At 39.0% G+C, this 12163-nt stretch overlaps 1 protein-coding gene across 1 annotated transcript in view; it reads left to right on the top strand.

Moving 5' to 3' along the window:
- Positions 1–12163, top strand: part of rttn (rotatin) — a 235429-nt gene that overhangs the window by 191993 nt on the left and 31273 nt on the right. The window contains exons 37-41 of the mRNA XM_033018928.1: positions 1245–1335; positions 2498–2651; positions 4904–5041; positions 7198–7409; positions 9406–9511. Coding sequence (XP_032874819.1) covers positions 1245–1335; positions 2498–2651; positions 4904–5041; positions 7198–7409; positions 9406–9511 — 701 coding nt within the window. The remainder of the gene's footprint in view (positions 1–1244; positions 1336–2497; positions 2652–4903; positions 5042–7197; positions 7410–9405; positions 9512–12163) is intronic.

Consider the following 12163-nt stretch of genomic DNA (forward strand, 5'->3'; position numbering starts at 1 on the left):
GATTGAAAATTGTTGTTCTGGTATTATGTATTGGTTGACGAATGTAGTGGTATCCAACATAGCCATCTTTGCTGGATCTCATACAAACATATGAATTAGGAGCACAATCTGTGTGTTTTACCCATTGAGCCTACTCTGCCAGAAACAAGATCAGGATTGATCTGCTTATAACTTAGTTCATAAAGTATCAATTTATACACAACTTTGTATAGGATCTTGATAGTCTTATCAGATAGTCACAAAAACTCAGGCTTTTGTCCCACGTTTCCACGATGTTGAAAGAGAAAGATAATCTTAAATTGAAGATTAAAAAGCAGAAGAAAATACTTTTAATTTTGACTTAAGTTGTCCCATGCTCAAACACCAACCATTGTGTTAGTCTTCAATAACGGTTCAGTTTGTCAGGCCAGCTGTATACACCCTCCCAGTAAGCATGAAACATAAATGATTTTTTTTTAAACTGCAGATGGGGATAGTCTTCAATAAAAGTGAAGTGCTGGAAGTAATTAGTGGATGAGGCAGCATCTTTGGAAAGAGAGACAGACTTAACATTACAAGTTGAAGATCCTTCATCAGAACCGTGAAAAAGAAAACAAGTTTGTTTGAAAAGAATTGCAGAGAGGATGGGGAGGGATGTGTAGGACAAAAGGCTTAAGAAGCTAAAGGAATCCAGAGTAACTTTGCAGCAGCCAAGACTAAAGGTCTCACAAATTTGTGGACACATTGTATAAGCTCATCCAACCAAATCTTACCACCTTGGCAAGCACAAAATAATTGTTCAGCTTCATTCATCGTTTCACTTGAATTTCTTACTTGTGGTATTTTCTGGTTTGGTGCTCCCCAACAAAATGTCTATGCTCCATTTTAATGTCTCATTAACATGCTCAAAAGTCTGCTTCAATTTCCTGAGAAATACAGCTATTTTTTTAATTTGCGAACACATTGAATAATGCTAATTTAGTGATTATTTTGTGTCAATAAATTTGTGAGTACATTGAAGAGCTTAAAACAGACACAATATGAATATAAAGATAGCATAGAAGTACATAATCAGAGATAATGTACCACCATAATAGAGCTGGTGCACAAAATATTTCACTGTGTGAAATTTACATAAAGAATCTTGAAATATTTGACATTTCTGGTGCGTATGGTGTTTGTATTATTTATGTAACTAATTGCACCAACTGGCTTCATAATTTGTCTTTAAATTTAATATTTTTCATGTCTTTATTTTGCTGTAGGTTGGCAAATATTAGTTTACTTGAAAAGTGCATATGGGAGCTGGGAATACCACTGACTCGGCCGAACCACATCCAGGATATTAAAGTTCAGGTCAGTCCAATATACATTCCAGATTAAATACTTAAAATTCTGAAAAGGGGAATCTTTTTAATGTGAATGTTTACTTCTGATAACTTCAATTAAATCACTAGAGCATTTCCTAATCTGAGAAAATACATTCTTGCCATAGAGGGAGTACAGAGAAGGTTCACCAGACTGATTCCTGGGATGTCAGGACTTTCATATGAAGAAAGACTGGATAGACTCGGCTTGTACTCGCTAGAATTTAGGAGACTGAGGGGGGATCTTATAGAAACTTACGAAATGCAGGAAGATTGTTCCCGATGTTGGGGAAGTCCAGAACAAGGGGTCACAGTTTAAGGATAAGGGGGAAATCTTTTAGGACCGAGATGAGAAAAACATTTTTCACACAGACTGCAGTGGTTTAGTCGACAAATTTAAAGATAGCTTTAGAAATGTGTCTGGCTACATAGTCATCAGTATAGAGACACCGAATAGGGGTCCAAACACACAGTCCTGAGATGCTTCTGAGATGAAGTGGGAATGAGCAGAGACTCAGTTCTTTGACTTTGATGATAAATTTGGAGGGGATGATGGTGTGTTAGCTGTAGTCAATGAACAACAGCCTTTTGTCCAAGTGATCCATTGAAGAGCCAAGAAGATCACATCATCTGTTGTGGTGGTAGGTGAATTGTAATGGGTCCAGGTCATTGATAACTCAGGAGTTGATGTGCATCACAACCAACCTCTCAAAGCACTCCATCACCATGCACGTTAGTGCCACCGGTTAATAGTCATTGACGCATGTCACCTTACTCTTCCTCAGCACTGGTCTTATTAATGTCCTTTGAAATCCAGTAGGGACCTTGAATCTTGGTCTAATCCAGAGTTAGAACATGAAATTAACTCTGGGACTAAGCAAAATTCATAGTCCAACATTTGGCTTTGTTCTGCAATTGTTATGAGCAGGGAATGCAAATTAAAAATTGTGCAATGATGCAATGTTTTTTTTGACCATTTAAGCCTCTTCTTGGTCCAAAATTTTCCCCATGTAATTTGTTTAAAGTGGTCAAATGAATGGATTTTAAACTTGCCTTTGCATTGGTAATGAATGTGTATAACAACGTTTTAAGATAGAATCTAATTACTCATATTTGTTACATGGTGTATGTAATATTGTCTTTCTCTTCAGGTATTGAGCCATCTTCAGTATCTATGCTCTCTTTCTGGACTAATCCAATCCAGTTTAATCTTGCATCCAGAGTTCATAAATCAAGATGACTTGCTGAAGCCTTTGTTGTCAAATGTATTTTCAGCACTTTGTATACGCTGCAAAGACTATTTTGGTAATATGCTAATATCTTTAGTTTTCTCTTTTACCTACAAATTGCAATTTGTTCATATGTATGTTTTCCACAGTCAGTTTGAAGATACTTGAAAATGTTAGTTAGTTTTTCCATTCCTGCTTCAGTTAGAGAAAACCAAATTGGATTCAACTTTGAGCAGGTAGTCTAGGAATAACTTAATTTAACTTATATTTGATAGTTGATTTTGAAAATTCCTTTTCTCTGATGCCATTATCATGACAAAAGCATCCTTTGCAGGATTATTCATCATTTGATCAGTTTCCTACACCATTGTGCACATCACTTGTGTTGTTGTCAAGTACACCCTGATGCTGAAATAAATTTGTGAGGATGATTAACAGGAAATCAATATCAGAAAGGATGATGTGGTTACAAATGAGTCGATTTCTGGAGTGTCTTAAATAAGGTCAATCAGAAGGTGAAATGGAGAAATTTAAGCTGGGTATTTCACAGCCCCTTCACATAGAAATGAGCAATGCACAAAGAACCTGAACAGGGAAGGTAAAGAGTCGTGATAGGGGTTTGTAGGACGGAGAAAGTTACTGATAAAATGAAAGGACAGTCAGTGAAGAAATTTGAAAATAGTGCTGAAAGTGTTGCATTTTATTTATTTAAAATTATAGCTTTTGATCAGGTGCAGCACAAAATGCAATTAAATTATTTCCAAAAATGTTTTTCTATTTTCCCCATGTAAATTCAAAGCATTGGTATTTTTTTTTAAATTGTTTAAAGAATTTATTGTAAAATTAGTGTGCGCTAGAGTACTGCAGATGTAGGGCATCAACGTCCATGTTGGTGTTTTTTTTTCCTCATCACTTCAGATGTATTCTTCGCCCAGATGTCTTAGGCTTCATATATCTGGCATTGCACATTTTCTTGGGTGCAAATCTGCTTTCTCCCCTGGAGTTAAGTTCAGGAGCTAATTGGCACCTTGTTGTGTGAAGTTGAAGTGTGTGAGGGCAACAATGAGGGGAATGGGTATGGGGGAGCTTAGGGTGTCAGGAGGACCAGCAGGTTGTAATATGAGAACCAGTAGTTTTGGCAGCCGGGAGATCAGGTAGGCCCAAGTAGACTGAGCAAAGCTATTCATCAAAACGATCGCCCAGTCTACGTTTGGTCTCGCTGATGTATAGGAGTCCACAGATGAAACAACGGATACAGTAGATGAGATTGGAGGAGATGTAAGTAAACCGTTGCCTAACCTGAAAGGACTGTCGGGGTTCCTGGATAGTCGAGGGAGGAGGTATAGGGACAGGTGTTTCATCTCCTGCGATTGGAGGTAAGGTACCTGGGGAGTGGATGGTTTGCCTGGGAAGCGATGAGTTAACCGGGAAGTTGCAGAGGGAGCAATTTCTATGGAAGGGGGAAAGGGGTGGAGATGGGAAGATGTGCCATGGTGGGTTCCTGTTGGAGGTGGCGAAAATGTTGGATTATTGTTGTATGCGACGGCTGATTGGGTGAAAGGTAAGGACTAGGGGAAGGGGGAGCAAAAGCAGAGCTGCAGGGTACCGAGGACACACGTCTGAGGGCCTCACCTATGATGGAAGAAGGGAACCCCCATTCCCTAAAGAATGAGGACATCTCAGATGTCCTGGTATGGAACACTTCATTTTAGGTGCAGATGTGGCATAGATGGAGGAATTAGGAGTAGAGGATCTCCCAGTTGCTAGCCATTTTAACCCCTCTTCACATTACCATACTATCTTTTCTATTCTTGACCTCCGTTGCCAGAGAGCGACCACACATAAACACGAGGAACACCAGCTCATATTCCCTTTGGGTAACTTACAAACTTGCGAATTAAACATTGAATTAATTCAAGTAATAAACTCCTCCACTCTTTCCCATGCCCACAATTTCCCCTCAATGCTGCATCATATTTCAAAAGTGCTTGAATCGACAAGTCTTCGGAGCGGTGTGTGGGATTCAACTGGATAGCTCTTTTGTGTGACTGGCATGGATAGGATAGGACATATGATGCTTTCTGAATGTACATTTCAATTATTATGAACCGTCTACAAATCACTGATTAATATTTCACTAAGGAGTTTAGAATCTTTGTTCTCTGAATAACATTTTCAGATATAACCATTATCAGAGAATTTTGCATAAGTAGGTTGAAGAGAGAACATGACATTTCTATTGTTAGTAATAGCAGTTAATGACTAGAATTTCTGTTTCTAAATTAGTGATTTTTTTAATGCCAATCTAATAATTATCTGTGCTTTCAGGCTGTGAGATAACATCTGGGATCTACCAAGCGTGGACGGACTTGTTTATTCTTTTGAACACAATTCTCCGGAAATGTGGTCAGGCTATATTCCCAGCTGTCGTAACTGCTGTGACAAAGCAGTGGGTTGCTTTCTTAGGTAACATAAACCTGCTAATGTGTACGTTCCCTGTATTCAAGGGACTAGGTCTTCCCATGGGTACTACGCCAGCCATAGCCACAGTCGTCAATGTAGTGTCTTAAAATGGAATCAATTAAGAATAATTTTGAATTGCTTAACCAAATTCAAATTCCTGCACAATAGTTTTCCCTGTTTTAAAAAAATTCAGATTAACAGTTTTAATATAGCATGAACCGTAGAGTAAGTCTGTTTTAATTATTGTCAATTTACTGTGCCTGACAACTTTGGGCTTTTGAGGCATACATCACCCCAATGTCACATTCCACAAGTAGCATAATAACCAAAAATGTACCCAAATAGAGTGGCACAGCTAATATAGCTACTGTCTCACAGCGCTGGAGACCTGGTTTGATCCTCACCGCGAGTGCTATCTGTGTGGAGTTTGCACATTCACCATATGGGTTTCTTGCGGCTGCTCGGTTTTCCCCCCATATTCCAAACACATGCCGTTTTGTGGGTTCATTGGCCTCTGTAAATTTCCCCTGGTGTGTAGGGAATAATCGCAAAAGTACAATGACATAAAACTGATGTGAATGGGTGATCGTTTGTTGGTGTGAACTCGGTGAGCTGACGAGCCTGTTTCCATGTTATATCATGTATGGTATTCCTCTGCTTTTCCACAAGCTATGGGAGGTGAAATTCATCGTAAGCACCTGGAATTTAATTTACAACATTGCAGCAATACTTTAATATAGTTTACGATTTATTATCTCATTCATCAGATGCTCATGAGTAGCAGGACATCTGTTCAGTTGTTCAAATGATTTGTATTGTTTCATTGCCATTATGCCAATGGTAATGCTTTTTTTGTGCATTGATAATCATGGCAAGAAATTGAAAACAAAGACAATATCTTTTATTGTAATTGCTTTCTCACAAAAATCTTTAAATCATTTGTAAGATTTCTTCTTGAGTATTTTCTATTCTCCCGTCTAAACTTGGCATTGGTATTGATTTATTATAGTCCTGCGTGTTGAGCTATAGTGAAAACCAGCTTGCATGTTATCCAGTCAAATCATACCATATATGTGTATAATCACGCCATATCCAAGTACATACTGTAGATTACAACTACAGAGAACGTGCAAGAACAACAATGGGGTAGATTGGACCTTAGCAACCTTAGCTAATGCGAGATCCTTTCCATGGTCTAATATTGGCAGGGAAGAAGCTGTTCCTGAATCTGGTAGTATGTGGTTTCAAGTATTAGCGTCTTCTGTTCAATGGGAGAGGGGCGAACAGGAAATGACTAAGGTGTGAGTGATCCTTGAACATGTTGGCTGCTTCCCTGAGGCAGCATGAAGCATAGATGGAGTCAATTGGCATGTGGGGGAAGGCTTGTTTGCTTCTTGTGATCTTCGATAGAATAGTTGTCAGAGCAAGTGTGATGCTTCCTGATAAGAGCTTTATATAGGATCCCGATGGAATATTGCCTATTGGATGAAGATCCCCTGGCTGGTATCCCTGACATGTATCCCTTCTCTCATTTAGCATCTGTAACAAATGCGTTTCTGCAGAGTAAACTGATTCATAGAGGAAACTTCTGCTGATATTTTCCTTGCATATTCTTGGAATTGATGAGGGAGAAGATTGTCCAAAGCTACAAGTGCTAAATGCTTGTGAGAATATCAACCACATGTTGACTTGAGTGGAAACTGAAAACGTGGGGGAGCTAAAATGTAATAGGTGTTTAACCCTGACAACCAAATATGAATTTCTCTGAATTATGTAACTCTTTCAGTCTTTCACCTGATACAACATGGATAAAATAGTTTAAAAGTTAGTTGCATAATGCCCCGTCCCACTTAAGCCCCTGTCCCACTTAGGAAACCTGAACGGAAACCTGTGGAGACTTTGCGCCCCACCCAAGGTTTCCGTGCGGTTCCCGGAGGTTGTAGGTGATTGCCGGAGGTTGGGAGACTGACAAAAACCTCCGGGAACCGCACGGAAACCTTGGGTGGGACGCAAAGTCTCCAGAGGTTTCCGTTCAGGTTTCCTAAGTGGGACGGGCATTATGCTCATCTTGCAACTTGTGGGGTGGGGGGGGGTGGCAGTTTCCAGGAGTGGCAGAGTTGGATTGGTCTTTTTGTAATAAGAATCTCTCTGTCTTTTAGAGACTATTTCCTTGTGCATTCAACTGTCCGCCTCCAACCCTAGCCTGCATACGATATCCCTGCAATTCATATCTCTTCTTCTGATGGAAGAGGGGAAGAATCATCTTGGTGCGGAAAAGCATTCAATCCAGTGTCTGTCTCTGACTGAGCTTCTGGATGAAGATGAAGATGATGTATCATCAGGCACTATGCTTTGTGAGAGTTTATTACAGGTATTGTAAACATTTTCCCAATACATTGAATATATGATAATGTATTTGTACGAGGAATCCAAATTAGCCAACAGAGCTATAGCATTTACATTCAAGCTACTTAGCTTCAGGTGCAAAAGTGAGGTATTACAAGGTTTCATTTCACAGCTGCTTAAACTTAAGGGATTAGTACTTTAACCATTATCATTACCGGCATTTTAAACTTTGCATTTTAAATACCCAAGAGTTGTTAGATTTAAAATAAATAATGAAAGTTCACTCATGATCTTCAGTATCTATGATCTTCAATGGAGTGAGTAACCTTTGCAACTCTCACTTCAGTTGCACACCTGATGAAATAATTATTCAATGCATAACTCATCTTGTAACTTGGCGGTGGGGGGGGTGTCAGTTTTACACCCACGTCCCAGGTGAGGCCATTTTTGGACCAATCGAGTAAATCAAATTATATTGCCACAGTGTTAGATTGGGATATCTGCATGACTGGTCCCACAATGACCTCAAATTCTTCAATCCTCTCCATATCCAACATCTACTCTTCCCTCCCATCTGTGGCCCTGCCCATCCTCTATGCTCCTACTGTCTGATATCCATGGCATATGGTGCCCAGCAGCACATTTTCAATCATGGGAAAATACAATCGCAAAGAGTAGGATGTTAGTAAAGTTTGCAGTGGCAGTGGCAGGGACATGACCAGAGGGATAGTTAGTGCACTGCTCCAGTGCCCATTAAACGCACCCATTTGGTGCAATAAAAATTCAACCAATAACATTAGAAATGTCTTGAATGTTTTGTCTGAAGTTTCGATACATTTTTTGCTGATTACAGAAACAAAGAGGCACCAGCTATTTCTCTCTGAGTGCACTTACTAATCACTAGTCAACATATAGTGATTTAGATGCGAGGATCAAGTGAATATATTCAAATTTGCTGCTGATTAGTTTTCCGAATTTTTTTATGAGTGCGATGGAAATCACCATCTCAAAATAAAGGTCTGCCTTACAAAACAAAGACGAGTAGAAAATTCTTCACCCCCGGTCTCTCCCCAAGAGAGCTATCTGGGTTCGCGAGCTGAGTATATTCAAGACATGGATCGCTATATTTTTAGACATAATGGAAAGTGGAACTGTGGTAAAAGATCAGCCATGATCTTACTGAAAGGTGGAGCTGGTGTTAGGACTGAATGGCATCCTCCTGCTATTTTTTACCGTTCTTAAATGTTTGAAACACTGACCAGGTTAAGTTGCATCAGAAGGAGTAACAGCTAATAATTCAGGTTGGTGACCTCTCATTTTAAATGCCAATTCTAGGAAAACTGATGTTTTAGCAGATAGTTTGATGCTGAGAATGAGGGAATGACCTAAAAGGAAAGAGGATTGATGATCAAGGGGTTTTCTGGAAATCTGTAGCTTTGAGGGCTTGTGAGGGGGCATGAGGACAGCAGTATTGTGCACGAAGGGTTCAAGATGAAGGCAGAGGAGATTGTGGGCCGATGAACTGGCGGTGGCAGCGGTAGGGTAGGTGACACCCTTTGGAAGGCAGTTAAGTTCTTGAACAACAAGTTGGTGTAATGGTGGTCCTGTGAGTATCCAGGGGTCTGCATTACTCAGAATCACGTCAACTGGTGCCACATGCATGACTGAAATGGAAATCTTTCCAGGTCAGCAAGAATGACTTGTGGCTGGATATACCGGGTTGAATTTCCAGAGTTAATGGCATGATTTAACCCTTTAAGAAAGCAGCCGCATGTTGCTCTGAAAATGACAATCAAATTATGTTGATGAAACATGGCCTGTGTATGAATTTCTGGGCCATTGCCTATATATTTTTAACTCAATGGCATAAGAAGGGAACTTAAAGTAGATGTGTATTTTGAATATGCCAAAGGCCAAAACTTGTTCAAACCAAATTTAACTAACTGATTTTTTTATTTCAACGTTACGAAAGTAGTTTCAGTTACTTGTAATTGATTTTGATGTGGCATTTTCTTATGTAGAGCTACGAGGGTAAATCATCTGAAGACACTCAGAGGAAAGTCACTGCAGGTGCTCTCATCGCATTACTTCCTGTGAGTGTTTCTGCACAGAAGCATGCCTTGCAGGGTAAGTGATAAATGTATCCTTGCAAAATCAGCTCTGTCTGACTTTTTGTCAGAGTATTCAACGTGAAGTTATCAGAGAAGTGTCAAAGTATTATGTAAACCATAAATTTTATTATGCATGAATAAATCATATTACGTGGATGATTGTTATGGTTTCTTTAATTAATTAAACTATTTGAATGTGCTTCATACAAGCATAAGCAAACAAAATGCAATGCCCTGCCACGTGAGGAAATATTCGAATGGGTGATGCGTTAGCTCAGTAAGAAGGCAGGGTTTAGGGTCATTTAAGGTGAAAGTGAGCAGTGTTCAGCTAAGATTAATAATCTAAAAACACAGCCACTGAAGTGAGAACAACTAAGGTGGAAGAGATAATGAGGCTAGGATTCACGCATTTGGCGATGGAGAGTTGGTGAAACAGAGACAGCAAGAAATGAGACCTGGGAGGGTTGAAGATTAGGTAAAATTAAAATTGTAGGTTTGCTAGACTCTGAGTCAATGCAGATCAGCAAGCAAGGAGTGGAAGGTTTAAAGGATTTAATGCAATCTGATGAACTCAAGGACATACTCACCTAAAGATTGCAATGCAATGAATAGCACACAAATAACTATTTCATTATTGTTCCATTACCATACACTTCATTAGCACTTGAGGCCCAAAGCCTTGCACTGTAGTGATTGAGCATGGTACAAGAGTGTTGCACCAATATTGTTTGGAATGTGTCAGCAAGCCAGGTTTGAGAAGGCAAGGGATTGATTGAAGAGACAGGGTAAAAGAGAAGTGGTGGAGGATAGGAAGGCTTGTATTGTGGGCACGATTGGGGCTTGATGTTGAATCAGTGATCAGCTAAACAGCCATGATGGGAGGCAAGATATGATGGGAGGTGTGGGATAGGACACATCGATTAGCCAGGGTGAAGGGAAGTGAAAAGTGTTGATTAGTTAATGGCTGACGATGGAAAGTGATGTAGGGATTGGGTCCTTCATGAGTTTTGGGAGAATAAAGTTGTGGGCCTCAATTGACTAATATATTGTGATTGTGAATGTCTAGTCTGAAGCATGCATTCTATGTTTCTATGTTTCTATGAGATTGAGATTGATGGAGGACAAGAAAAAGAATGCTAGAAATAGTTGAGTTTGTAGTCGCAAATATTGCATGTTCAGTGAAGGTACTCCTGGTGTAATACTGGAAGCTCTTAAATGTTGCAATAATCTTGTGGGTCATACCTTCAGGTATCCATAGCCAATGCTCAACAACTCCCACTCTTTAAACCTCTCTGCCATTCCTTCTCTTTTTAAATTTGTTTGTGAGTCCTCATAACCGTGCTATCTTCTTTTGCACTGCCCTCAATATATATTTCCTAGGCTACATCCCCCTTTTCAGTCCAAACACAATTTCTTATCAGCTTTCTCTGAAGAGGTGTTTTTGTTAATGTTCTTGATCACAATTACATGGACTGGATGTCATATGATATCCATTGTTAAAATGTATAACACTGTGAAGTATGTTTGTGTAGTAATATTTGTGGTATTTTACTGAATTTAGATACATCTCATTAGTTTTCTTATTCCTATGATATCTTGCATCTTTCACATCTGACCAATATTAATGTAAAATATGGTTCCATTTGAGTTCATATTATGTTATTTCCTTATTACAACACTCATTTCAGTTGTATTGTTGTAAGATTATTCAAGCATTTGAAAAATGTGTTAGACATTTCATAACTTTGAATCATTTCAAACATATTATATTCCCCTTCAAATCTATTCAAACAAACGTTTAAATTCCTTCTACTAAAAATTGTGAAAGATGTGAAATTCTTTATTGTAAATTAGCTGTTGAATTTGACATTCCCCTTAGAGTTGCATTGGGGCTTGGGTAAATGTTTAATTAAAAATTACTTTCAGATTCAAATCAAAGAATTGTTCTGTCTTCTTATCGTTGGGAAATATAATTTATGTAAAGTAAATACTTTGGCACACATTTTCTTCCTATGATCAAAAACCCAAGGACAACTGGCTGATGAGCAGCCCTGCTATGTTATTAGTTAAGTACATTGCATCGAGTCAATCCAGGAGCAAATGAAGGATAGGTTCCTTCAGACCAAAGCACTGTAAAGGTACCAGTCATAGCAAATCTAAGGCCGTCATATAGAACAACATTGAAGAATTACTCTCACTGCTGTTGATGTAATTGCCGGTCACAAAGCACCTTTAGTGGATCAACCAACTATCTGCTGTGTAGGTCTTATAGTACACCTGACCATTCTAATTTCACACAAAAGGTTTCCCGGCACAGAATGAAGATTGATGTATTCCCTATCGGTGTTTTGTGTTTGGTGGTAGGAATTCCATAAAATATGGAAGGCCATAAAATATATCCCCATCAGACCCACAGAGTTCCAACTATACTAACCAGTTTGTGGTGTAGTGAATTTGTTGCAGGCTGATGGGACGATTCAGATCTTTGAACTCTGACATAGGCCTAAAAACAGTTTTAACGTTTAGGTTTCATATTTGACCAGGATATCACACAACAGAAACTGTGCAAAATGGGTATAATGACAGAAGCTTAACTTTGTTATACTTAGTAGAAGAAGAGATGAACACATCCTTCCTATTAGCAACATATAATTTTAATAATGTATAC

Source organism: Amblyraja radiata, chromosome 4 (genome assembly GCF_010909765.2).
Source record: "Amblyraja radiata isolate CabotCenter1 chromosome 4, sAmbRad1.1.pri, whole genome shotgun sequence".
Taxonomy (NCBI): domain Eukaryota; kingdom Metazoa; phylum Chordata; class Chondrichthyes; order Rajiformes; family Rajidae; genus Amblyraja; species Amblyraja radiata.